Here is a 27,289-nt window from a genome sequence, read left to right as displayed (position 1 = left end):
GTTTTTGCCAAAAGGACTCTGCAATTGCAGTTTTACTACACTTTCCACTGTAAAAAAATGGTTATGCAACTCTCGAGTTATTAATTGACAAAAGAAACAATGTTTTCAGATTATGTTTGGCTATCCTCTAAATCTAAAAATAGAGTGTGTGCATGAGTTTCTGTATTTTTTTAAGTACTCCATCTGAAAGCTTGTATATGAGGTAGTCAAAATTTACCATGTGTTGGAAAATACATAAATTGCAAAAATATTTAATTCCAAGGATTAATAGCTGCTATAAACATAATCAGTTATGTGTGAACTTCTAAGCTGCTTAAGCAACTTTGTCCGTTTAAGGATCTAAAAGTTTCATTGCCTATAGGAAAAGCATTTGAAAGTATGAAAATATCTGGAGCTAACAGAATAGAAAGACTTGTAAAACCAGGTTTTTATTTATGTATTTAGGAGTTCTGAACGAGAAATATTGAAATTAAAGCATTTCTACTTTCTTGTACCTCTCATTCCAGTCCTAGATTAAGCCAAATAATATCAAGTAGTAAAGAGGGAGCTGCAAGAAATTATTACTTCAGTTTCTCAAAATCAGAAAATATGTTTGACTGCACATTTTGAGTTTATTTTTAATTTTAATGCAATGCTATCCAATCTCTTTACCTACTGTGTTATCATCATCAGTCTAATAGTTTGCAATATATTTTAGTCTGTTTGTAATAATGCAATCTAGAAAGAGTAAGACTCTTGCTATTTCCAAATAAATACAAAAATTAATATTGGTGTTGTTGTTTTACAGTAGACATAGAAATATGCTATGTTCTTTTTTTGAAGGCTTTTGCACCTTACATACAGCTTTGTCATTCATGGGTCTTATGCAATATCATTTACCTGGGCAGCCATAAGCAGCAATGATCAAACAAAGTTTAGTTAAATTACAAAACATGAGAGCCGAATGTCTGAACCAAGATCCAACCATGTTTGAAAAAAATAGCACTAACTATCCCTAGAACCAAGGGACTTCATTCAATAGGCCTGATCTAAATAATTGGCTCCCTAATGCATGCTCAATATTTCCAAAAAACCCATCATAACCTCATGAGCATCTGAGCTGCAAATAGCCCAACAAAACACAAAAGTGATTAAAAGGCCAAAATATTTATGTTCAGTCTAGCTTGTGTTCATGCACATGGAAAAGTCAGCAAATTGACTCCACATGGCACAAAGTTCCACCTGTATATTTGTAACATTAAATATAATGCTGTTCACAAAAAACATAGCACTGAAGTCTGAGCATGAAGAAAGAATAGAGAGATCAATTCATATGCATATGTACAAGTTATAAAGTGTATGTCAGAAATACATTTACTTCACACCATCATCAACACTGATGTCACAGGTAGTTTTGACACTGAAGAAGTAAGTATAGAGCTTTGAGTTTTATTTCTGATTTAACAAGACATTAGCTATAGGAAACACTTGTTTCAGCTCTGTTCTTTAAGTATAAATTAAATCACTATACCCTGAAGATTTTTTAATTACTTTCAGATAGCTTTTAATTGTTTATGGTACATAATTACTAAAGATGTACAAAACCCTATAATGTTGCATGGCTGCTTGACAAAGAATTTGAAATTAGCTGCAAGTAGTAGGGTCAGTTAGAACCAGTTTGCATGTTTGGACATAATTGAAAGGATGTGGCCAAATAGGAAATGCCTCAGAAAAAGAAATACCAAACAATGCCACCTGAAAAATCTATAAAGAAAATGCTTATTAAATATAGGCCACAGTTTGGAAACTATGAACTTCAACAGCTAAAATAGCAACACCCTGACCAGACAACTTCATAGCTTTTACAGAACTGATTTGCACTGTAGCTTTTCTCTCAAAAAACTTTCTTTTAACCTATTTCTCTCCCTTAGTAAACAAATGAGAAGAAACAATCTAAAGAAGAATAAGGCAAGAAAATATCACCAACAAAAATCAGGCATAAATCAGAATTGTAGATTGCATTTGGATATTTAAGGTATTTTTCAAGCTATATTTGAAGTATAGTAGCAAACTACCATTTAAATAAAAAAAAAGAACAAAACAACATTGATTCTAGAAATCTATTGTGCTAAGAGTGTAGTGTTCCCTAGTGTTTATCATGACAATGCAAGCATTTGACAGCACCTAGGAGACAGTCACTAATAGGTTTTACATACTAACACTGAAGTATGTATAGTGTTCAGAAAGCACATATATCAGAAAACAACAGAAAAATAACCTTTCAATATCCTGGAAGTACTTAGCTAAAATAAAAATTATCCCCAGTGAAATACTCCAGACAAATGAAGTTTCCTACCATACTTAAAGACAGACAGTAAAGTTCACACTAAGTCATCAAATTCCACTGAATTGAACAAACTCATTGGCATCCATGTTTGTTAACTGAGACATCAAATAAATCACAATAGATTTTAAATCAAAATAACAAGTTAGTATATTGAGGAAGCCTGACAAGGCACAGCTGAAATTCAACTGAGTCCTTTTTAGGATAGATTCAAACATCTTAGTACTGCACAGAAAGCTGGACTGCTTCTCAGAAAGAGAAAATATCATATTCAGAAAACAATTAATAAACTTTACACAGACATTCATCAGGTCTGTAACCCTGCACATTCAAAACTCCACAGCTGAAGCCCATCTTTTGTCACTTAGTTAAGTAACACTGTATTCCACAAGACAAGCAAATGAGAAAACAAGTAAATATTTACTCACCAGCCTTCTCCTTCTCTGAAATAACTGGCATAGCCTGAAAGAAAAAAAAAAATATATACCACTATTAAAAAATTAAGAATATTAGGGAAACATTATAAAATCTTAAGGTAGATTTCGCGAGTGTCCGGAAGGTCTGGGAAAGACCTGAGGTCTCACTGTGTTAAGCACTCTGGAGAGAAACATACAGTTCCCATTTGAGTGGCTTGTAGTCTATTATGAAATCAATTACTGTTGAAAAACAAACAAACAAACAAACAAACAAACAAACTAGGAGAGGAGGGAGGAGATGGAGTTAAAAAATATTCCAATGATTGCATTTTGAAATAATCATCCTAGAATACATGCCCACAAAATTCCATTGGGAAATTACTAAATAACTCTGAAGGAGTGCAGACAAAAACTGTGTGGTTGAAGATGAGACTAAAATGCCAAATCTTTCTTCTGCAGACCTCAAGTAGAGATCTGCAACTGACTCCATATAGTTAGGAGTCAGGCTCAAATGTATGTTGTTCTCTAACATACCAGTTTTTCAGAGACAAGTAACAGAAGTGTTTTCATATCGGCTGTAATTGTTTTTAGACTTGGAAAATTGTGGGGTTTTTGCAAGGGATGTAAAAATCTTTCATATTATGCTTTTCTTTCAGACTAAAGCAAAAGAACTTTCTGAATGTATTTTTCCTAAAATAAGTAGGTTATAGATTGAATGAATAGCAGAATGGAGTTTATGTGGTACACCTATAAACAGAATTAAAGACTGTGCAGATTGATAAATGTAATAAAGGCTGAATGAGAAACTGGATTGAGTATGCAAAGTATGAAGAACTGCCATGTGAGTTAAGGTATCAATTTTACATCCTTTTCACTCCTGTCAGTTTAGCTTTTGTTCAGCAGATTTTCCTGCTGCAAATTTCACAGAAAGAGGGGAGCAATAAACAGAAACCACAAAACAGCCAGTTTCAGACTTCATATAGCATTCCTGAAAAAGACTTTGAAAATCTAATTTCAGGATTCGATTTGTCCTGTTTGATAAAATAACATTTTATAGCATTTCCTGGATGATATTTTGTACAAAATTTCCAATAGAAAATGTCTGAGACAATATATATTAGATGCTAATCCTAAAGGTTGTTGTTTAGCATGTTTAACCCAGGTAAAAAGATATAGCTGGAAACAAAAAGAGCCATAAGGTCTCAGGGCAGATGTACAAGTCACAAAATTAGTACTTCTGTTAAGTAGGATGAAAAAGCACTATAAGCTCCAGACAATTTAAAGCCAGAGTGAGGTTTGCAGATAAAAGTACTTCCTATGTTCCTACAGCAACCTTGCAGCAATTCATTAGGAATGATGATAGAGAGACCGATGTGGATTGTACAATCTACCAAAAGCAAGAGTTCTAAAATCATGTGCTTGTAGAAAAATGCTACTAGATAAAGAAATGCTTCAGATAAAGAAATACATTCAAAATTATAGCATTACAAAATATATAAATTTTTCTAGAGTAATTAGGAGAACGACCTCATACAGACATGACTACCTGTCACTGTCATTTTTCACTACTCCAGATCCTCCATAGTACATTATATAAATACAGAGACTTCTTTTTATTGCCTCACTCTTCTTCCTGATATCAGACTTAGCCTGCTTTTTCAAAAAAACATGGTTCCATTTCCCTTATGTGCTTTTAAAATTAGAATAACTGATTTGGTCTTATTGATTAACAGCACAAGAAAAAAGTATATTGTTTTCAAAGAACCAAATATTTTTTCAAAGTCACCTGAATCCAAATAAAAAAAACCCAACTCTATAAAAGCTCTTATAGTAACATCAAATTAATGAAAGTAAAATATTTTCTTTAGAACAGAATAGGAAGCATATTTTTTCCAAAGAATATCATTATTCTTCTCATTGTAAAGAATGCAAATAACATGAATGTTTGATTCAGTACATGGCACTATAACATACTTACAAATTATGAATCCGTCATAACAGTTATGAGGTTTTCTTACACATTAATGCTTTACAATTTGAGGAGAATTCAAATACATATATCACATTTTTAGTCTAAGGTTTATATTTGCTTGGTTTAAAGAAAAATTGTAAATCTTCGTCTTTTATTAAAGCATATAATGAATGTAAAGTCCATGATTAAAACAAACAAACAGAAACAAACCAAAAAATATCCCAGAAAACTATGCTCTTTGCCCACAAAGTACAAAGGCATACTGGATGACACTTTAAAATGTCTTTTTTTCTAAACAGAGTGTAATTTTGCTGAAGCAAGATGTAAAATGATCTAAAAATGTTGTCAGAATGTTCTATTGCTACTTAAAAGCTGAGGTAAAAAAGATGTACTAATTGAACATAGCATTTCTTGAAAATTTAAAATAAAATAAACCATGAGCGAATCTTCTTCAACAAGATCTCAGACAGTCCTACTATTGGTTTATTTTTTTGTTAATACAGCTACATGTACTGCTTACATGCTAGCCAGTGGGAAAACATGATTGTTACTTATGAGAAATACTCTCATCTCAACTACAGTTTTGAATTCTCTGGAGACCTTCTTCCAACGAGTTCCATATGTTCCAAATGAATTGCATTCCCAGGAAGTGATTTAACATTTCTGGCAATGGAGCAATTAGACTGGATTTTCCTGCTTAGCCAGATGGGTTCACTGTAACTTCACTTTTTTTTTTTTTCCTCACTGTCCTCACAGAACTAAAGAACTGGACAAACAGTTTCCACATGATCAGGTCTCATATGTGTTAAAAAAAAAACAGGCTCAGGCCGTTTTTTCACCCCCCTCACAGATTTTAACAAACACTCCCCCAAAGTCGGGCTCCTCTTTATATTTTAAATAGTATGTGCTCTGAGCAGAAGAAAGAGAAGAAAGAAAAAGGGAGAGAAAAGAGGGAGAGAGAGAAAAGAGGGAGAGAGAGAAAAGAGGGAGAGAGAGAAAAGAGGGAGAGAGAGAAAAGAGGGAGAGAGAGCCTACCAAAAAACCTCTAAGAACACCTTACTTTGAATGTCATATTGAAAATTTTTGTATACATCCTTTCTGTGTTGCAACTGATTCCCTGTAAAAATATGTCTGCAAATATGACTGTAAAGTAATACTGGGATAAATAACCACTTCATTTGAATTTCTTTAGAAGTAAGGTGGAAAAAGTGTCTTCCAGTGAGAAAAAAAAATAGTGGAAAATTCTGGTAAATCAAAACTTAAAATTTTTGCATAAATGAAAAGTTTTGTTTGACCAAAGTCAAAATATCTATATTTTTTCCCCTGAGCTTTTAAGAATATTTTAATGGGAAAGAGAAGTAAATATGTAAAAAAAAGCCCATAATTTCAAACAGCAACCATTCATTTTGGGCACATGCAGCTCTTCAGCATGAAAAGAGAAAAGAATCCCTTCTCACTCCCCAAATTAGCTTCCTTCTATTACTGAGTCAAAATTCGTATATTTCAGCTCTGAGTTGGACTAAAAAATTAGCATTGTAGCTTTCCAGATTAGAAGCAGCATATCTAAGAGATGTGTGCAGTGTCTTGGTGGTGGAAAAAGGAGGCATTACCTGCAAAGAAGACAGAACGCATTTGGTAGCAGCTGTGAGAAGACACTGAGTTGCAAGGCTGCCATTGTGAAAAGCTGAGGCACATCCAAGCTGACCTGGACACAGCTTGTCTCCCCCTTAACTGTAATTCAAAGCTATGTTTATTTATTTATTTATACCGATTCCAAACCCGTAGACCAAGCCATTGTGAATAGAACTAAAATGGCTTTTTTTTTTTTGTTTCCTTGCACTCACAAAACATGAACAAGACTATCATGACTGACTTGTCTGCAAAGGGCTACAGTAAATGGCAAAGTTTTCTACTAATCAGCAAAGTTACCGTAGAGAAGCATGTCACATATTATTTCTGACATAAGGATCTAGTGAAATCTGTTTATTTTTGTAGTATCTGATAAATCAGTTGTAGTGAGTATATATTTCAATTTTGAAAATGACATACAGCATCTTTATGTTACAACCATTAAATCCACACTTTTTCCCTAGAATAATACTTCTAGTGTTGTGGGTGTTTTTTGTTTGTTGTTTTTTTTTATTTTTTTTTATTTTTTTTTTAATTATAGAAGATAAAGTACATTGGCATTACGAGAATCACATTTTCGATACTGTCATCCAGCTGTGATGGATATTCTACAAAGCCCTTCCATCATAGAAGGCTGTCAGCTATCCAGCCTTTTTTTCAACTGTGTATATGAATGAACATGCTGAAATATTCCCTTGCTTACGATCTGATACATCTTGACTTGCAAACGTTTTTCTAGAATTTTGACTGTGGAGATAATATCTACTGTCCAGTGTGAAAATAAAATTCTGGGACAAACATTAGTATACTGGGATCTGACTAGTAAAGGAAAATCCAGCCTTCATGATAATTATGAGCACGTAACTCTTGCTGAGCTCAAGCTCTTATAAAACCTCCTCCTTATTTTTGCGAGTGCTTTTAGGGTAATCACTTTTTATTCCTGCCATGAAAAATCATGGCCTAAATTCTCACCTTTGTGGATGCTTCTTTTATGCAAAACAGTTTTAGTAAGAATTGTGGGTTTTGCTGAAGTGATTTGCTTCAAGACCAAACCGTATTCCTATTCTAAAAAACTGCAAGCTTTACATCACATTAAGAGCAGAAATAAGACTAACCTCCAGAGCTTGCAAACATAAAAATGCATATTAGTTCTAGTTTTTAAATAGGATCATTGACTTTAAGGCTAGAAAAAAAAAAATCTATGTAGATCAAAATATATCTCTGTTTTCTTCTTTCTACTCAAATGATTAAAACATACAGAAATCTAAAATCCTCTAAAGAAGAGTGAGTTACTGAGCTTATGATAAGAGAGAAAGGAGGTAGTATCAACACAATATACAGTTGCCAAGGGAGGACTAATGAACCAAATGACAGAGAACTCTCTAGTCTAGTAAACAAGGGCAATCTTGTACATGAAAACTGAAGTCAACGTCACTTAGATAGCAAACAACTTTTAAGCATTATTTAATTTCTCAAACAGTGTACATTCTGCATCATCTGGAGTCCTTAAACAGATGTTTTATTTTACTGAGAAGGTATGCTCCAGTTTTCTTAATTTGGATAAGTAGTAGTTGAATTTAACTGGATTATTTTATGGAAGAAAAACATCTAGAGTCACTCAGATGGTTTGAAATTAGGGAAATACCACAGTCCATAACTGGGAATTTCCTCTACTTATATTCCCATTACAAAAAAATACGTAATTAATATCTCTACCAGAAAATTCTGATTATTATAAAAACGAAACCTGTATTGTTATGAATCAGATTAAGAGAATAGACATGTAGAAAACACCCTTTTGAAAAAAACTAGTTAATTTTAAGTAGACTAATCTTTTGGTATTAACATTGAACAGAAATCATAGCAATCATGTAGAAGAAAACCCAAGAAAGGTTTGTCTATTATTCAATTATTTAGAAAACCTTATTTTATTAAACTTGTAATTTTAAAAATAAATTTCCAGTTCTCCCTCCCGCTCCCCTCCCCCCCCCCCCCTTTTTTTTTTTCCCCCGACTGGATAAGGAAAGAGAAAAATAAATCCATCAAATTTTAGGGCAGATCAGCTTTAGAAGGAGAATGTAGCAAGGTCTTTCTTCTTTGTCGTCTTTAATTTTACTAAAGATCGCAATACTTAAGTAGAGCAGAAGGCAATTAAAACCCACCCAATGATAAAGCCGCATCAATTAACTCAATTTTTAAAAAGAATTAATGTCACATTCAGAGGTCTCTGTCTAAGTTTTTGAGAACACTATGGATTCTGTGATTTAGTTCTAGTGGAAGTACAAAGCTGTATGCTTGCCTGCATATGTTCTCCTCCAGTCAGCTGTATGCCTCTCTCCAACTACTTTGTTTTCTGACTAGATATTTCATTTTGCTTGAGCCTCTTTATGCCACTGAGGTCATGCACAAAGACTCCTTCTAGTTAGTGCTGGACGGCTGGCTGTTCTCCTTCCAGGAGGCACTTGCCAAGAGCCTGCACTTGGGGTGGTCTGGTCACTTCCTGCTCTTTGTCATTCAGCTGGCAGAGTGTGGCTCTTGCTGGACTGGAAGTGCAAAACGAAGATGTAGGATAACTGTCTTGTGTGCCCTGTTTGGTATTATAGAGTTTCCATAGATCAGGGTATGCTCTCAACGCTCTGAAATCTGCCAGGACCACATACAGCTGGTTTATGTGACAGATAAGACGAGCCAGTCTGCAGCTTGTCCAGGCCATTAAGTAGAATTTGACCATAATATAGAATTAAGTCCTGTCTCTGTAGGAATGTTAAAGTCTTCAGAGCAGCAGCTGCAAGTTCCTAAATACCCTGAGACTTACCATCGCACATTCTGTGAAATGTAATAATGATTTTTTTTTTTTTTTTTTCAAATTAGTAATTGTTAGACCTTGGCTTATTTGCATATCAAGACTTGGAAAAAAAAAAGTTTTGTAAAATAAACTTATTTTTGATACTTCCCAGAAGTTAACCAGATATGGAACTCTGTTTCTGTTTGAATTGCTTTTTAATTACTGGAGTGGACATACAGTACTTGCAAGAGGGGTCAGTTAAATTTTAGTTTAATGTTAAGGAACATTTAAATAGCTTTTGGTAATAACAAAACCTGTATTTCCTCCAGTTTCACCAAACAGATGTATGTTTTCCCTAAAGAAAAAATAACTCAAATGTTAACACCAAAGCTGAGATGTGACATACTACCTCTAAAACTAGAGCAGCCCCAAGAGAGCTCATGCTTTTCATCAATCACCAGAGGTCCTATTAGAGTTCATTTACACATAGAGAACTTTTTCCCAAGCTCAGAAGTAATTTGTTTAGCTAACATTTATCTTATAAAACCTTTTACAATAACAAACACATCAATAAACCCTGGAACATTAGCAAAGCAGAGCTACTTGGGAATCAGAGGGCACCCAGCTCTATAAGGCAGCAGTAAAAGATAATTAAAGTCTCATGTTTCCTATTTGTTTCAACATCATGTAATATCTACAAATGTGATTTTTTTCCTTAAAGCTCTTAAATCTGGGCAATGCTTCTACATGGCTGACAAGAATCCCAGGTAATTTCAGTCTTTTCTCATCTCCTTATATATAAAACTTACAAACTTATACTAAGTCCATGTTTCATGAAAAGAAAAAAATATTTAAATTATGTGGTGATAGAAAGTAAAATTTGTTAAATGATGACTCTAAGCTACCTAATTCCTTTGAGCATGTATTCATAGAGTAAAAGAGGAAATTAAAAACAACAAAATCCTATCATTCCTGTCTTTCCCTAGCCACCTCAGAGAAAACAAAGGAGCCCATTGCCCTCCATCCCAAGAAAAACAAGTCACACTTACTAAATTGGAAGGGTACAAACATTCCAATCAAGAAGTTTATCTCATTGCTGCATATGCTAGAGTCTACTGTAAGGCAGAAGCTGTGTGACCTGAGAAAAGGCCAGCAACATAAATCATCAGGTATGTAAATGAGCAATCTGATTCTAGTGATCTTTCTGTGAGGTCAGCCCAAATCCAATGGTTGATTGCTGTCTACATTTTTGAATTCCACTAGTGTTAGTGTCCTGGATTCAGATCTCACTGAGGTTAGCAGCAATAAAATAATATTTGGGTATCTTGAATACTATATAGGAAGGATAGATATTTACGCTGGTCAAGGAAGATCTCATCATGTTAAGCTTTATGTTCTGAAAAAGAAAATCAGGTGTAAAGCATTGCAGCAACTATTTACACCTGCTGACACTCTGATCTTGTGGAAGTTTGCTCTCTTCAATCTCTGTAGGTAACCCCAGCCAGCTACTCTTCCCATTGTTAGCAGCAGCAGGCTGCTACAACTGCTCAGAGTTATCTCTCTCTAAAAAAATAAATAAGCAAACCCCAAGAAACTACTTTTAAAAACCTAGTATGTATGTTTTGGCACAAATCCTTATCCTCACAGTCTCATGTGAATTCAGTCACTGTGATATTACATTTGTTGGACCAGGTGGGAAAGGATCAAAAGCAGATCCTCAGGGAGGCTCTTGACCTTGAGGTTTATCCAGGCATAAAAGAATAAATTACTACAAAGACTACATCTATTGTAATGAAACTCTTTCTGCAGAACATCATAGTTCTTTGCTCAGTAAGCTGAAGAGTCACATAATAGCAATTCTAATAATGAGATGATGGAGAGAGAAGATGAGTAGCATGCCAGATAGAAACAGTGATAGGTTTGGGAGTGTCAGTGGGGTGTTTTGTTGTGGAAAAGAACACATCTAACTCTGCATCTAACTTTGGAAGGTAGTAGAGGTGACCATAGGAAAGTAAGTCCCAAATCAATGCATTTCAATAAGTTATCACCGAGTCAGCTAAATGTGACAACTATGCTTTTACAAGGAGAAGACCAATGTCAAGGAGTAGAAGCATACAAGACAGTGAGCTTTGTTGTGGGTAGGATGAGGTAGAAAGGAGGGAAATAAACACTAAAATATGCTACCTGGGTGTTGTTTGCCTGTTTGACCATAGTCTTGGAATCTTGGTTTGTTTGTGCTCCAATATATAGGCATAGCAAGTGTGAGCTTAAAAATCACCAAACACCATTGCTGTGATCTTACTAAGCTAGTATTTCTCTAGGTTATCCACGAGAAAGAGAGCTGAAATGAAATCAGTTCTTTTGAGTGCTCTCTGCATACCTAGTGTGCTACCCTTCAAGCACTTGTCAAGTTTATGAGTGACAGATAAAGGCAATAAAACATCTTTTGGGTGAAAAAGTAAGAAAACTTGCTTTTTAGTTAATTAAAGAACTTTTGTTTCTTTCAAGAGAATATATATATATATTTATTTTTTTAAAGTAGGAAAGATATTGCTTATATGAAAGCAACTCTCTTTTTTTCCAAAAGATAGAAAAAAGAAATAAAAATATGTAGCAAGTAAATACGAGAAGTTGCTTTATCACTGGGAAAAGAAACAGGAGCTTTGTCTCCTAAAAGGGCTTAAGGAAATGATGCAAAGTAGTTTTTTTAATCCAAATATAACAACGAAATTTCTAAAAAATACCCAAAGCCCTTGAAAAACCTCTTCAGAAAACAAAACATTCATCTGCACAGCTGTTTTATACTAAAGTGCTTGTTACTAAATATCCCTTTTTTGTTTGAGTCAAAAAACCCCACCTCCCCAACAAACAAAGCAAATCAAACAAACAAACACCAACCAACCAACCCTGACCCAAATGATAACAATTTCTACTTTAATATCTAAATTCTGGTCAAACTGAGTTTCCTTTGCTCATATAACCAAAAGTTTGGTTCCTGTGGTACAGTTAACAAGCCAGAGAAATACATATTTCATTTGCTATGTAGTTTCCTCATCTAGAAGTATTACAAGTAAGAGTACTACTCCAGGTTTGTGATATGACCAAATCCTATTCCATTTCTTCAGGGACTGGCAACACTTTGCTTAATTCAGTAAAGTCTGAGCTCACATTTTGTACTATATACCTATATGGACAGACACCAGCACAGATAAGACACACTACATGTCTTCTGCCCCTATGCAACAATACCATTTTATTCCTATCTGTCAAACTAGGATCCCTGATGTCATCATAATCCAACAAGCAATAGAAGTACTCATACATCTGTAAAATTTTTCTCATGCTGCTGACATATTTTAAAAGCCTGGGGGGAGGGAGGGGTGTTTTGCAATTAACTGCAAGGGATGCTGGGTTCCATTGGCCAGTTTAAGGCTCAGCCGTAAAAGCTGCAAGTTAAAGTTGTGATGATCTCACTGCATGGTTAAGATGACAGGCTAGCTATTAATTTCCCTAGAGCAAGACCTCTGGGGATAGTCATAGTCTGGTATTAGAACAAGAATACTAGTTGGAAAATCTTTGTGCCAGTTACAAATATTACAAATGAGTGGCATTCCTCAGGGCTCGATATTGGCACCAGTGCTGTATAACATCTTTGTCAGTGACACGGACAGTAGGACTGAGTGCACCCTCAGCAAGTTTGCTGATGACAGCAAGCTGTGTAGTGCGGTCCACATGCTGGAGGGAAGGGATGCCACCAAGAGGGAACTTGGCATGCTTGAAAAGTGGGTCTGTGTGTACCTCATGAAATTCAACAAAACCAAGCGCAAGGTCCTGCACATAGGTCGTGGCAATCCCAACCAAAAATACAGGCTGGGTGGAGAATGGATTGAGCACAACGCTGAGAAGGACTTGGAGATGTTGGTTGATAAGAAGCTCAACGTGACCCAGCAATGTGTGCTTGCAGCTCAGAAAGCCAACTGTATCCTGGGCTACATCAAAACAAGAGTGACCAGCAGGTCAAGGGAGGTGATTCTTTCTACTCCACTCTCATGAGACACCACCTGTAGTCCTGCATTCAGCTCTAGGGCCCCCAACATAAGAAGGACATGAAACTGTTGGAGATGGTCCAGAGGAGGGCCACAAAGATGGTCAGAGGGCTGGAACGGGCTGAGAGAGTTGGGTTTGTTCAGCCTGGAGAAGAGAAGGCTTTGGGGACACCTTATAGCAGCCTTCCAGTATCTAAAGGAGACTTAGAAGGAAGCTGAAGAGGGGCTTTTTACAAGGGCATGTAGTGATAGGAGAAGAGGTAATGGCTTTAAACTGAAGGAGAGTAGATTTAACGGAAGGTGTCCCTGCCTATGACATGGAGGTTGGAACTAGATATCTTTAGGGTGTCTTCAAGCCCAAACCATTCTATGAATCTATGAAACAACTAATTTTTCTCATATTTAAAATGTAAATATTAATGCTTTACGATTTAACGGGATGTTTGGGAGCTTTCAAATGCCGTGAAAAACAATTCTGTGAAGTATTCTGATGGTTCTGTGATAGATTTCCATATGCATCATGTCTAAAAGTGTTGTATATTGCCCGATTAACACATAACAAATCAATTAATCTTAACCTTTGAACATATACACGCTTTTTAATTACAATTGTTGAGGTGTTTGTTTGTTTTGTTTGTTTTCTGCTGCAAATCATCTACCATACTATGAATTTCTGTAGCTTGGATTCTGATATAAAAATGTTTTCTGAAAAAAGTTCTATATTCTAGTCATTTTTTTGCTAAGATTTTGATTGTTAGAGTAAGTGGGTGCTAAAGCAGACAGAGCTCCTTACATCATAAAAATCTCACTTCACTTTTAATCTTAATTAACAGATATAATAGTTTTCTATTCAACCAATAGCTAACTGTAGTTTGTGAAGGATATACTCCGTCTGAAAAACCTAATTTTATAAGCTCCTTTTATGGGACACCTAAAAGATTGAAATATTCAATATTGCTTTTCATTTGTCTAACATAAATTGAAAATATTATTCTTTTCTATAGATGACAAATTTCTAATTCATAGAAAAAATAAATCGTTACTGATACAGAGCATGATTCTCCTAAAGTCAGTAGAAACTTTGCCAGTTACTCCAGTTAGCAAAGGCTCAAATGGATGCTGTCTGACTCATAATCTTCCTGTCTATTTTGTGTACATTTCCCACAGTACTATGTGCACATATATGGACGTGCATAAAAGATAATCAAATCTACTATTAAAAGATAGGACTTCTATAAAAACTTTTACTTATTGCTACACTTCTGATGAAGACAGTCCTTTTAAGATCCTTCCTTTTCCAGAAGTTCCAAAATTGGTCTTCTTTCAGGATCACCTTATTTTTTTATTCTGAATTTTTATTTTTGGTTTCTGCAGGCACTAAGTGAAGAAGTATTTCATGGGTGTCTGTGTTCCCATTTGATTTCCACAAAAATCTCACTCAGGCTTGCAGAGAGATGCGCTGCAGATCCTGAGAGTAGTAAGTGGGTCCAGTTCTGTGAAATATTGGGCATTTTCTGTTTTTCCCCAGGATCACACCGTAATAGTACCATTTCTTTCTGAATTGTTCCAACTTTCCCAAACTTTGTGTGGCATATTACAAAAATGCAGTTCACAGTTTCTAAGGTTTCAAAACTTTCCAGAGGGAAATAGCACACAAGAGTCCAAGTACGCTCTTGGCTTTCATACTAATACCAGTCCCCTAAGGAAAGTTTGAACTATTCTATATTTTAGTTAAGAAGAACTATTACAAGTATGAAAATTTTTCTGCAGAAAAATTTTTGACTGAATCGTATGTCCACACTCAATTCCCCTAAACCCAATGTTTCTCAAGTATTTAAAAATATTCCTGACCACTAGTGATGATGCAAAGAACTCTAAAAAGCCACAAATCTCTTTTCACCACATGAAAACAGTAGGTGTTTTTTTGAAAGTAGGTAGAAATCTACTCTGATAGTCTGCAGACTGAGAAAATAGCTGTACTTCATACAATAAAAGATTTTATTAAAATAATTATATGATTAGGATAAATATATAATTTTAAATCCACCCACATTAGTTCCTAGTTTTCTATCTAAATTTAAATTACATAATTGCCACAGGAAGGGGAGATTTTTTAAAAAAATATTTCTTTCTTGTGTCTTGGCAGCAACATAACCAGAAATATGGCTTAGTGAAAATGAAACACCCAGCCAACAAACAAAACAACAATACTGTACCAATCCTTCTACCAGTGCCTGTTTTTCATTGGAACGAATAAAAGAGTGCATTACCCTTGACCACCCATGTACTTTAGAACTTCCAAACTCAATGTTTGCATGCCAAACTCAATAAGGAAGGAAGTTTGTGTATGAAGCAAGCTGCAAAAACTTGTTATATCTCTCAAGACAGAAGTATAGAATGGAAGTTCTATTTTATATTTGCCTGTGATTCAATTTAAGAATAAACATGCTGATGGCAGTGGAGAGTGCTCATCACCTTGCAGCTGCTGAAAGGAAAATAACCCTTAGTAGTCAGTACAAAAGACAGGTAGAGAAAGAAATAAGCCAATTTACAGATCTTTCCTCCTCTTTTTTTTTTTTTTTTTTTTTTCTAATAAGGCAGCTCAAAATTTCCACCCACCTGGATCCAATATCACAGAAATCACATGTAACAAAGTCGAACAGAGCAGCTAGTCTGATCTCTATGTCTTATAGGCAGTTATCTATCATGCATTTCAAATAAGTAATCTCAAGCAGGCTAAAATGTTCAGGATGTAGATCATAAGAGTTCAGCAGTAAATTATTTAGTAAATTAACTTAAAGAACCCTGATAGAAATAAAAGGCATATTTTGTTTAGGACATTATGAAAAAGGGAAAAATAATCAATATTTCTGCCATTTATGTCTGGGGAGTCCTCCTGAAGATTGGTTTAACACTGACAGTATGTGCTAAATAGGAGAGGAGAGTCTCCATAACATTACTGGTCCTCTCTGCTCTGTATCCTATCTCAATTTGAGATGAATATTCCAGTAAAAAGTACAGCTTGTCCTTTGTCCTCTGAACACCCCTGACCAACTAGGGATAATCATCCTGTTCTGCTGCCTAGAGGTGATGAAAAGAAAGCTAAGGTTTTATTTTAGTTCTTATTTTGCTGAAAAACTAAAGCAAGATAGTTGCAGGCATACTTGTTGAGGGCAAATTTTGATCTTCACATATCTAGAAAAGAACTGATCATGCATGGGCACTATTAGAATGAGAGAGACCTCTGCAATCATATCACACCTTTCCAGAGGCAAGCAGGAAGGATGGATCCAACCTTGTTACACAGATATTAACTTCATTTGTTTTAAATACTTAAAAGGGTTCAAATCCATGACCTTTTGTAATAATCTGTATCAACAGTCAACTACCCTTTTGCTATGAATGTGAATGTTATTGCAAGGTTGAACTTCAATTGCATTCTGTAGCAAATGAATCTTCTTATGCCTTTGCTGGCAAGACTTAAAAGCCGTCCACTCTTAGCTATCTTTTCCACATTCCTATATACAGTTATCAAACCACTTATTATCCTTTGGGCTGATTCCTAAGTACTTAGTAGGAACTGAAGATATGATATGCTATGAAAGTATTCATTTCTCCTGAAGTGACAAAATTAACCCCAAATTCTTGTATATTTATTTAAGTTGAATTACCTGTAGATTAATGAACTTTTCCAGGAGCGATCACTGAACACAGTCTCATGCAAAACCTAGAACACTGTTACAGCTCTTCCACAGGATGTTTTGTAATTAAACTTAAGAGAAATCAATGGGAAGCCTTCCTCAACTTCAGAAAGAACTGAATTGTGTCCTAGATCACTATGGACTATCCTTTCCCCTGGTCTTTTCTTAGTTCAAATGTTAGGACAACTGCTGTTGCTTTGATTGATGCAATCTCACCTCCATTAGATGCTTTACTTGCCCCGTCAGTTTTACAAATTGCTGCAAAACAGAATATGAAAGAGTTGGGACCTGGAAATCAGTGGAATGTACTACTTTAAATAAGAGTCATGTCATGTCCGTGTCATGTTTTATCTCATGGGAGAAAGAGGTGGAACAGTTGAGCTGCATCATGCACAAAGAGCCTTCTGTCACCTAGCTTACAAATTCAGTGGTAAGACAAAACCTGTGCCCTGCTGCCAGCTATTATCCTCCACTCCTCCTCCCCAAGTAACAAGAGTAGATCAGAAGGGGATACGAATTTTGATTTATCCTGTATTGTTTAGTCAGAGAAGCCATGTAAAAGAGAATCTTAAACCTCTGTTTAAACTGTCTTCTAACATAGTGCAGCTCATGTTAACCAAAGTATGTTATTCAACTCAGTACTGTAATGCTTGAAAATAATTTTCTCAAACTAACTTAATATTTTATTACATGTAATTGTTCAATCTGTGTCACACAGGTTTTGTGATGAACAACTTACATAGTACCTACAAATGAAATTACCAAAATATTTAAAAATTACTTTACTCCAAAATAAAATAGGCAGTAAAGCAGGAATAAGAGAATGAAATTATCTGTTAGTCTCTCTCTTTAGATGAATTAATACTGTAGGTGAAGATCACAGCTCTTTAACACAGTGTGATCAGAACAGTTTTCATGAACAGCTGATTGAGCCAAGACTTGGAAGAATCACAGACAAAACTGCTGTAATTTTCCTCATGCACTGCCTTTTAATGGAAGGACAACTGCACAGTTTGGGAAAGCACTTGCTCAGCTCAGTGAGGGCCAGTTCTAGAGTATCTGGAATCTGACAGTCAGGGATCAGTTTGACACAGCAGTGGAAATGGAAATGCTTGGTAAACACCAGAGCTTCCACTGCTGAACTTCACAGCTGACCTCCACTGACGCTTGCAACAGTGAGAACCTAGTACATACACAGCCCAAGAGACAAAAACATAGTAACAGTATAATTACTAGTTTGAGAAGCTAAACTACTAAAGCTTCAGTGAAAACAGTAAGGAGAGATTTAATAGCTCATACTGTTTCTGTGGGAAATTCAGATGACTACACAGAACTCAATGGGAATTAGGAAAGAATTTCCCATGCATTTTATGAAACAAGTTTCCTACTCCATGTGGGTTAGCAGGGATTAGTGATTTACTGGTTGGGAAAACTGAGTCCACTTCTCATTTTGGCAGGTAATACTGATGGTGTTTCTTTGGGTATAATCGGTTAATAATACTGTCAGACCACAAGACAGCAGGGAATGCCATAATATGCCCTATTTTTTCCCTAAATCTTAAATATTATCTCTTAGTAGATGACAATGACGTGTGGGTTTAGAAGAAGATAAAAGTATAATTTATTCACACACATTAATGATAAAATGCCACTCCCTAACAGCTAGGAGAGAATCTTTCTACTTAATTCTTCATTTAAACTTTCCTGTCAAATTTATGTATTGCATGAGTTCCTAGAATGATACTTCTACTATGCAATTTCTATATTTCAAAATACAAATTACTCATATTTGCTGTCTGAAGCTGTTTTCATCATCATTTGTAGAGTTAGTCAAGAACCACCATTTCAGATGTAAATTATCAGTCATCATCTTCGTATTTTACCTAACACAGCCCAAATCAGCATCTTCATTGCTATTCTCTCACTTCCTGCTTCTGATCTTTACCCTCACAGAGATTTTGACCCTGCTGATTTGTTTCTTTCTCCCAGTATGCTTTTCTTCCTGGATGACAAACATTAGAACAGATGCCTTGTCCACTGGCTTATTTATGTCTTTCTCTATTGGTATAGAATGAATTTTCAATCCTAGTTTACTAAGTACAGTCAATCACTGATTTCTCTGAACTATTATTTCCCCAAAACATCCCTTCCCATTTCTAACGCTGTCCCTAGCCCACTGTTATTTGAAGACAAGATAATGAGAAAATGCTTTACTCAGTAATAATTCTGTATTTTTGTCTCCTAGTGTGAACTGCCTGACCTTGGTCTTTTAAGTAAAACACTTATTGAAGTAGGACTATTCCTGAAGTTAAACAGCATATTTGTAGCAATTTAAAAAACAAGAATAATGGTGATATTGGTAGCCTGCTAGTATTTTTGCTTTCATACTCATCAAGATCAGACATGCTTACACCTCACAAACCTATTTTCAAGTGGTGACAACATTATTTGCATTACTAAAGTATGTAAAAGCCACAGACTTGGACCACAACCTCCTTGTGCAAGATCCTGTACAAACAGGGCAGAAGAATTACCCATACACCAGAAGGAATGTAACCAGAATAAAGCAAGAATCCTCATGCAGACTGATGTGGGAGTACAAGGAAAATGATCATTTGTATCATATAAATAAAGTTTTAAGTAGTCTGGGAACACTGAGGTCTGACTGATAGTAGACTTTTTCAGATACCCCAGCAAAATAATACACTACAGAAAGCATCAGGAACAGCCAATGAGATAACTTTGACGATGTATGTAGGGAAGGTCCTTATAAGAAAAAACATGAAGAAATCTGATCTCCCATATTTCAGCTTTACCTGCAATTGTGAGTGTTACCCACGAGTATTTTTCTGAAGTATCAAGGACCTCATCATCCTAAACATATACAGTATCTAGAATCAGCTTTTGATTTAGAATATTCTCATTTAAAAAGTATAGTAGTGTTTACAGATTCTTTCTGATGCTATGTTTATTTCTTTTTTTTTTTTTTATATTGCTAAAAGTCATTGAAATGACCAGATTATTTGCTTCATGATCTTTTAATCTTTTCATTTGTAGTAAAACATGAACTGCCGTTATCCTTTCCTTTTCCCCCCACTTCCAGTTTCCTATCAAAGAGGATCATTCAGTTCTGAATATTCCCAAACACTCAGTCCCTGTGGCACACAGCTGCTCCAGAGGTCAATATGCCCTCACGCCTCCTCTTTCTTTTGCCTCTTTCATATATAAGAGGATTATGAAAAACACTGACAAGTTCTGAGCTTTTGAAGACAACTGAAGAGTTTTCAGAACACTTTAATGTATTTTATGTCCTGGATGGACTATCCTCAAATGCTTCTTTAGCTTGTAGGAATGAGATATTTTATAAAGTTCTACCATAGCAATGAAGATGACTTCTGTCAAAGCTCATAAGCTGCCCAAATGATAGAGGCCATAAAAATACTCATTAAAGATTTTACTATAGCATGAATAGCATCATTGTTAAATTAGTTAATATTCCTTAGTAGCTTGATACAAATCATGGATCACAAGACTGCAGCATGTTTTTGTCAGTGCATGTTTACATGCTGAATTTGGTGCAAGATTAGGGTCTGAAATGCCATTTATTTCCCTATAGCAATCTTTCGCACTACTACTTCAGAGCAGTCTAGCATACTCAGTGCAATACGGTCATGGAAGGTAACACTAATAGTCAAAGGAGACTTAACAGGAAAAGGGCATTTCTTGGCAATGTTATCACTGTTAGTTAACAAAAAATGATTTAAAACTTAAACTATGTAAGTACGTGCTTAAACTAGTATCAATTAATGCCAAAACACAGTACAGAATGTGTAAAAGGTATGCTAACTGGAAGGAATCTTCTGCCTGTGCTGTGATTAACTCCACCTGCAGCATTTGCAAGAGATTAAGGAAGTTTAGAATTAGAAAACACACATGTTACACAAGGATGGTAGCCCAACAGAGCACGCTGACAGGCAGACACCCATGAAATTCTGCCTTGGAATTCACATCTCCCAGTTTTCACTCTGCCCAGTAGCCTGGACAGCAGCAGCGGGAGATCTGATGGGACTCACGTTCTGCAGGGCCCTGCAGCAGAGCCACTGATGACCCCGAGTGATTAAGGGTCAACAAACTCCAGCCTGAAGCAAACGTTCTATGAACTTTGGCACATTCTGAGTAAGCTCCTGCTGGTTTGTTGCCTTTGGCCCTTATCTTGCAGTTTAGCAAGGATTGTGAAATTCTGAATAAAGTTACAAGACAGATCGGGTCTGTGTCAGTGACTCAAGGTCTTGCTCTTCAAATGTTCTCAGTATTCAAAATTCCTTTGGCAAATAATCTCATCTATCAGCTAAACATTTTCCTATAGGTGTGTCAAAGGACTCACCAAAAAAAGAAAAAAAAGAAAATATTTCTATAAATATCGTGTGTGGAAGGGAAACATTATCAGAGATTCCCTATGGCATCACTTTATTTGGAAAAAAACTACCTGCATTCTGTGTGTTCACAAATGTCAGCCCATAATTGAGAAAACTCTACTTGGAATGTAGTAGTACTGTGTGTTGTTTTCAGAAAAGTGCAAGTATTTTTGGAACATGAAGAGAAAAAGAGGAAAATAAGAGGAACCACCCACTTTCAAAGATTCCCAAATGTCCAAGTTGCCTACAAAAGAGGACTTTTAATATGAAATCAATTAGACTTCTGAAAATTTTGCTCTGAATTTTGCTGTCAAGGCTGAACTTAAGCCTTTGGCAGAAATTACAAGTTCTTCTTCCTTAGAAGTACAAGGAAGAGAACATATAACTCCTTGGGCTCCTTTTTTCTTGGCAATGTTTTCTGTGTCATTGAGGTGGCCTCAGTGCTGCAATGGAATACTTAATGAATTAAAGATTTTCAGTGACAGGAAATCATAGGTAGATATGTAAATAAAAAAGGGTGCAAAAGTCCAAGTAAAATATTGAGCTTGTCTATATTGCTTGAAAAGAGGCAACTCCAAATGAGAAAAATTCTCTCTATAAAAATATTTAATATGAGACCTCCTACATCTTTCAGCACACCGTGAGATGTAAACCTGGGCAGATTCAACTAAATAGTACTAGTGCTTCTACACTGATCCTCACCTTCAAGAAGGTAGTTCCTCCTTGTAGTGCGTATTTTAACATACATTCTCTCTTCCCACTCTCCCTAGCTTTATTCTGAGCAATCATGACCAAGTAATAGGAAGAATTTAATTCTTCTGCCTTCCTACTTCCTTAGCTGTGGTAGTTCCTGGAGAATTTCTCATTCTAGCAAGGAGTTTTGGAAGAGCACACAGGTTCAGGTTTGCAGTGTCTACAGTCAGATTACAGGCACGACATAATCAAGATATTTTCCAAAATAATTCAGAAGCATAAAACTTTGTGAAAACTGTTCACAAATAGTAACCAATGGAGTTTTCCTTCCTGGAAATCATCGTAGTCCTGGAGGTCACAAGAAATGCAATTCACAACAGTCAGTGGCAGGTAGGGCCCTTGTATTTGTCCAGCTCAGCAGCTGTCTACTTCTGCCTTGAGAAATCAAAATGGCTTTAATAAAATCACTCCTTCTAGTAATTTACAGATATTATTAATTAATGGCTCAATTAATTAAACAGTTTTGCACAATTACATGCTCTCCTGAAGTGCAGGACAGCTGCTAGGTACCCAGAACCTCTGAATTTTTAAAAATAAATCTTAAATCTCTATATTTTCTTAATATAGAGTCTTATGTGCTCTGATTTTCCATCCTTACACATTCTGTATTTCCAAGACATTATCCACAGGATGTTCTAAACAATGTGGCAAAACAGTTAAAGATTTTTTTTTCCTTTCTCCTAAGAATACAAAGGTCTCAAAACACTCTGAAATCCCTAAGCATGTTGAAACATCACTCAGTGATGGCAACAGCAAAACTGGCTCTTTCTTGAACTGCTTTTGTATTGGCAAATCAGCAAAGGAAGAATTAGAAAAATTACATGAGACTGTGCAACAAAGCTCCACAATGAGCCAATATAGTTCAGTTTTAACGATTTGGAAGCTGGATATAAAATTGGCTGTATTACTCTCTGTCACGTTTTTGCTTTCTGCCTTATGCCTGTCACCCCACTAATTTTCCAATGAGATTCTGAAATGCTGAACTTTTTGATCATTCAATATATCAGCCATCTGAGTTTACTCTGAAAATAAACTTATTGCTCCTGTTTGGCTGAAAAGTATATGCTTAATCTTAATTTTTTCTAGATAAACCTACCAATTACAACAAAGGCTGAATTTTAAATATTGTTATCTTAAAGTTCCTTCAGGCTTTCAAGATTATGTATATTGACCAATTGTCTGAGGTGCTTTGAAACTCATCTAATTTTAAAGAAACATATTTCATTATATTTAATATCACATTTATCTAATATCACACTTATTCATCAATACTCTTAAACTATGTTGAATACTCTTAAGACTATACTACTCTAATATAAAATATCCTTGAGTGAGAGTTACAGCTTTGTAAAGAGAGTGGCAGCATTCTGCAGGATGGACTGCAGCATGGACTACTGAGAGATTAATTGTCATCTACTACTTTCCCACCTCTGAAATGAAATCCTACTTTGTTTTCAACACTGCTATCTTCAGTCTCGATGGCCTGTAGTTCCTCACTGGCTGCCTCTTGTGTGGGGTTTTTGTTCACCTACTATGGAAGAATAAACTTCCCAGTCTAGTGCCACTCACATACAGACAACACCATCTTCTCAAAGTAGGAACCCAAAAATGCAGAATGACTCTGGAAGACCAAAAGATGTCTCCACTTCCCATTTTGAGCAGTAACTTGTTTGCTATTTTGTATCCTGCATTACAATACAGTCACTATTAATCTCTACATAATGCATGAAGTATTAGATAATATATAATAAACATATTTCACAATTTATTTGGTATAGAACACAGGGGATACCTCAAGAACCATTATAGGTTGTTTGCATTTTACTTCTCTTTTAAAATAGGGATAGTATTATACAAAAATATCATAAAGATGGTTCATTAAGAGAATGTAAATAGGACAAAACTTCAGAGTGCAAGCTACGCTTTAGGAAATAAAACCAGACAAACTGAAAACTTTGTTAATCTCTATGTTAGAACACAGAAAGTTTCGAAGTATGGTAGTTAATCTGAAGAAAATAAAAAGTGTCAGCACACTGGAATGTACGGTTTCTATTTACAGAAAAGCCAACAAACTAGAAGCCCATGCCAATCAATTAGCAATTTATAACACCTTCATTGTATAGCACACTGCAGAAACTGGAAGGCTGTTTCATTTCTGTATTTCCAGACACATGTCATTTCCAACCCCATATTTAATAGTGTGTAACTGCCTGAAGGGGAGAGATCAGAATGTGTGGCATGTCTCACTGAGAAGAATTTTGTACATTAAAGAAAACCAACAAACCAGCTCTTTCAACTATTACACAGAAAGTTAATGAGTTCTCTTGCTCCCACCCTGGCTTTGAAGACTAAAAGGAAAAAAAAAAAAAAAGAAAATAAGAGAAAAGAAAAAAAAAGAAAAAATAAAGAAAAAATAAAAGAAAAAAGAGAAAAGAAAGAAGAAAAAAGAAAGAAAAGAAAAGAGAAAAAAGAGAAAAGGAAAGAGAGGAGGAAAGAGAAGAGAAGGGAAGCGAAGGGAAGCGAAGGGAAGAGAAGGGAAGAGGAGGGAAGAGGAGGGAAGAGGAGGGAAGAGGAGGGAAGAGGAGGGAAGAGGAGGGAAGAGGAGGGAAGAGGAGGGAAGAGGAGGGAAGGGGAGAGGAGGGGAAAAACAAAAGTGAGACAGCAGAGAGTAAGAGACAGAGAGGGCAAGAGACAGGGAGAAAGAGAGCGCAGGAGTGAGAGAATTCCTTATCAGAGAGGCATATGTAAAGGTTAAGAAAAAATGGTTTTCCATGATGTCACTCAAAGCATGTCTGTGTCTGGAGAAGTGCTTGAAAAGGCAGACATGGATTTCTTTCATTCCAGTAATGCATACTATTCATGCCACGTTTTCAAACCATGTTCAATGTATGAAATAAGATAATCTAGATATTTATTCACTACCAACAGGCTGATTTCACCAAGCTGATAATTTAGGTCTTGTAATTTCCTCTTTACCCTTTAGAATCCATTTTTTCCAATTTTTCTCCTAGTTTGCAAATTGTTGCCACCTCTTATTTTTCTTTATTCATGTTTCACCCCCTTCAAAAGCTGATGCAAGATTTTTCCTTCTCCATGTGCATGCTTCTACTTTCTTGTGCTCTCCATCTGCTGGTAGAGAGATTGAACTGTTGCCACTACCTTTCTAACTCAAGTTCTGTGTCTTTGTCCCCTTGTACTGCACTCTCTTACTTGTCTTGGACTCAGGCTTGAAATTCTTTCTTAGATAAAACACAGGAAATAATTGTCACCAAAAGGCATATTTACATATTACATTGTTTCTTTCCCCTTTAATAAATCTTTTCTTTCTTGAAATTTTTTGTATTCTCTTTTCAGCTAAACGTACTTTATTTCAGACATGACAAATTCCCCTCGAATGACTTAGCTGATAGTGCACTTAAAATAACCACAGCTGCAAGTGGAGACATGAATTCATGGAGGCTGAATTCACTAGTAACAAGACTGATAGCAAAAGCAAAAATTCTTAGTGATATATGTGTCCCCCAAAAGCACTGGTCTTCAGCCCATGGCCTGGAAAACATCTAACACCTATGTTTGCTATAAATGCCGATGTTTCTTATACCTTTTTCAAGTCACAGGTAGATGTGTTACCCAGCTGCACATAAAGTTGACAAGTAATTTAAATGCTTACAGGGACAGGCAAAGGTGTGGCTGGCCAACCATGCTAGGACTAGGACCATGATAGGGCTAGGACTGATCTGCTGAAAGATAGACATGGACCATAGGGTAGACAAACAATACTTTGGAGCAGGGTGAGAAAACTTTATGTTAATGACTGTCCTGACTTTAATGCAAGATGAGAATTCAGAATAAAAGTCAGGAAGGTGTAAAAGCCAAAGAAGACAGAATAAAAAGAGGAGGAAAAATAAAAAAGAAGAGCAAAAAGAAAAAGGAAGAAGACAATCAGGGAAAAGAAGAAAAAAGGAAGAAGAAACAGGAAAGAAAACAGATCACTTTAAAGATTCAGGAGCATAGCTAAGATGAAGTAAAGTATCTTTTCAAAATCATTGTCCTCTTTCCTGTTTTTATATGCACAATTCAGCCAAAATGCATTCAAATTTTATGACATCTCAATATAGGTCAAAGTCCCATCAAGCACCAAACTTTTTAATATGAGTAGTATGAGATCAGTGGAAAACAGTTTTACAGTAAGTAACACTATGATAAATAGAACGATTCCAATCTTGTCAGGACACCATTTTTGATATCAGTTTAAATAGCCGCTAGTAGTTATCATTACTTTGAAAATTAGCACAGTGGATGCACAAAGCAGTAGGTGTCTTTGTGGTTTTTAAGCAGCTCAAACGTAACTGCTACACCTGTAATCATAGTGCATCTCACCTGCTCTGCATGACAACATTAGCACAGGAGAGCTGGGTGATTCCCTCCTTATATGAATGTAATGCAAAAGCGGAGAAAAAAAGCAGTATTGCCTAGGGCACAACTGCACCCCTAAACCAGCATTACCTTATAAATACACTCCTGAGATGACATTATTTTCTCTGTCTTCAAATTACTCTGAGCTTTCCCTTTTCTTGAACTGCTGAGGAATAAGGTAAGGGTGTTGTGGTTCTCAGTCCACAAGATGATTTTCAGTCTGTGCTATTTAGTTTGACTGCTTCTCTCCCCGTGATCTAATTCCTAGCAAGATGTAATAGGCACTCACAGTCTGATAGAGAAACAATGGATTTCTTCATAGACCTATCCAAAACCAAAGCTTAAGTTGCCCTTGGCAAATTACAAGTTAACCAACAATTCAGCATCTAACAACAGTTTATTCTAGCTGAAAGTCTTATGCAACACTGTTGGACTGAATAGAGTGGCAGCATTTTGTCACCTATTGGTCTACTGGCAAAATGTTTTTTCACAACACTAAATCCCTTAGCTGCAGTTCTCAGAAAATATGCAATCTAGCTTTCTGCAGCAAGTCTCCAAGCAACTTTCTTTCTTTCCACTCCTTCATACTGCCCAACAAGGGGACCTACTGACCTTTTCTGGAACTCTCTTTTCCTTTGTTCTGGAGATTTTGAGATATGTTGTTATTACTGAACAGGATGGAAACAGTCAGAAATCCATGAATATTTCTGTTTGCATTATGTTTACTAAAGGCTTTTACAGAAAATGTATTCTGCTCATTTCAACACAGTAAAATGCTCTTCAACACTATTTTAAGGACTTAGATCGATAAAAATCCTTATGTTAGTCTTCTG

At 35.8% G+C, this 27,289-nt stretch overlaps 1 protein-coding gene across 1 annotated transcript in view; it reads right to left on the bottom strand.

Moving 5' to 3' along the window:
- The window catches only part of DLC1 (DLC1 Rho GTPase activating protein), a gene marked incomplete at its 3' end in the record, with an annotated part of 206,606 nt that overhangs the window by 125,753 nt on the left and 53,564 nt on the right, over positions 1–27,289 (bottom strand). Inside the window, exon 4 of the mRNA XM_080343312.1 lies at positions 2,752–2,785. Within this exon, the coding sequence (XP_080199438.1) occupies positions 2,752–2,785 (34 nt within the window). The remainder of the gene's footprint in view (positions 1–2,751; positions 2,786–27,289) is intronic.

This window comes from Nesoenas mayeri (assembly GCF_963082525.1).
Source record: "Nesoenas mayeri genome assembly, chromosome: 4".
Lineage (NCBI taxonomy): Eukaryota > Metazoa > Chordata > Aves > Columbiformes > Columbidae > Nesoenas > Nesoenas mayeri.
The sequence above is the reverse complement of the archived record's forward strand: the minus strand, read 5'-3'. Positions and strand labels throughout refer to the sequence as shown.